Source organism: Haplochromis burtoni, unplaced genomic scaffold (genome assembly GCF_018398535.1).
Source record: "Haplochromis burtoni strain Fernald_Lab_line unplaced genomic scaffold, NCSU_Asbu1 Contig_83, whole genome shotgun sequence".
Classification (NCBI taxonomy): Eukaryota; Metazoa; Chordata; class Actinopteri; order Cichliformes; family Cichlidae; genus Haplochromis; species Haplochromis burtoni.
In genome coordinates, this window is record NW_024582444.1 from 1693051 (window position 1) to 1694750 (window position 1700).

Below are 1700 nucleotides of genomic sequence, written 5' to 3' on the forward strand. Positions count from 1 at the left end.
TTGAACAGAAAACACTCGACTTAATTTTATGTCATTATTTACATACAGAAAGCATTTAAAAAGTTGCATTTTCATAAAACAGTGCATTTATCTTCCATACGCTTAAACTGTGTAGCTGCATATTTTTAGGCCGTGATCTAAAACCAAAGTGTTCCTAACAGCAGTTTGTGTTTGCAGGAAACTTTTAATCCTTTCTGTGCAGTTTTATTTTTATTGAAGACACTGTCGCGGTTACACTTGGACGTGGCAGATTTAAATGCATCAAGAGTTTTCTTTACTAAAAACAAAACAAACAACAACAACAAACAGTCTGAGCTTTCCCGAAAATGGTTCCATACAGAAATTATTTCTGCTATAAGTCTGTAAGCACCTCTTAAAACAAACTCTTTCGGGGAGAAGTTCTTTGGTCGTTTATGGCCATTCGTGGAACTGAAAATGTTTCTTCTACCACCTTCATTTTTCAGACCACTTCCCAGCGTTACAAACGTGTCCCACACAAACACAGGCCACTCTTTGTTCTCCACAGTTTGCTGGGACCTCTTCGACTGCATCTGTTATGTTATTGCATTTAATCAAATCACGTGAGCTTGGCTTATGATCTTTTTAATGGCGCATTGTTCTCTGGAGAGAAGGTGAACGTAGAGTACTTCACAGCTAATTTGACCCAATCAACAAGGCCGCCGTCTCAGTTCAAGTAGGCTATTTTTTTATTTCATGCAGCCTCTACAAAATATATTGTAGCATTCAAAAAAAATCTGCTTATAAGCAAAATCAGTGGACGCGTTGTAATTTAATACATGCAGCCCGTTTCTGTCTGTTTGTGAAGGAGCTGCGAGTCTGGCACTCGCCTGGGAACTGGCTGAAAAGGACTACGAGTGATCCGGTGTTTTGATGTCTCGTTCGGTGGAAACACAACCGACAACGAAGAAAGGGGTGGGAAAAGAAGTAGCCTGATTTGTCACCTTCACACATTGTAGCTGACAGAAGCGTCACTCCCACAACTTCTCCAATACGCTTCCACTGCGCGCTTTCATGCGCACCAGGAGGCGGCGCGCGGTGGAGGATGTGCCGCAGACTGGAGCTTCAAATCAGTAAAACAGTGCCGGTGTCGCTTCGCTCCTCGTAGTGCGGATGCCTTACACTGTATACGTTCATGAATATCATTATTACGGGCACTATTAAAAACAAAACTAGACCCGGATCAGAGCAGCCGCTTCAAGGTGTTTCCAATCATTTTAATTTGCCCCCCTCCCCGCTGTTGATTAGTAACACATGTGTTTATAATTTCAGGCCAAAATAGTTGCCATAAAATCAGAGTGTCTTGCTTCGAAAATGATCTTAAAATGAAAGAAAACACGCCCACGATAAGTTTATTTCTTCACCTGCGGGTGTCTTTGATTCATCTTTCCATTTTAAGGTTTCTGGAGCATCTCGTTGTCCGCAGCTGAAGACAAGCTGTCTCTCTGGTCTAAACGGGGCCCATTAACGGGCCATAGGGGATCAAACAGACACCTATTATCCAGACAGCCATTAACAGGTGAGCAGCACATCAAAGCCACGCGTTCGCAAAGCCTGATCGCGTCTGTGATGTGCAAGAGGATGCCACGCAGGGGGTCGTGTTGTGTCTGCAGAACTCGGGTATAAAATCCCTCTGACATCATGCCTGCTCACGGAGAAGTGTCTGGGACTCACTCACGGAA

At 43.5% G+C, this 1700-nt stretch overlaps 1 protein-coding gene across 2 annotated transcripts in view; it reads left to right on the forward strand.

The window, feature by feature from the left end:
- The first annotated feature begins 1300 nt into the window (after positions 1–1300).
- LOC102310848 (homeobox protein SEBOX) overlaps positions 1301–1700 on the forward strand; it is a 2297-nt gene continuing 1897 nt past the window's right edge. Inside the window, exon 1 of one of the 2 annotated variants that reach the window (XM_005926316.3) lies at positions 1301–1537. Coding sequence is in view for 1 of the 2 variants with exons in the window: in XM_005926315.2 (XP_005926377.1) it covers positions 1588–1638 (51 nt within the window). In the remaining variant the exon portion in view is untranslated. The other variant, XM_005926315.2, reaches the window with a different exon arrangement.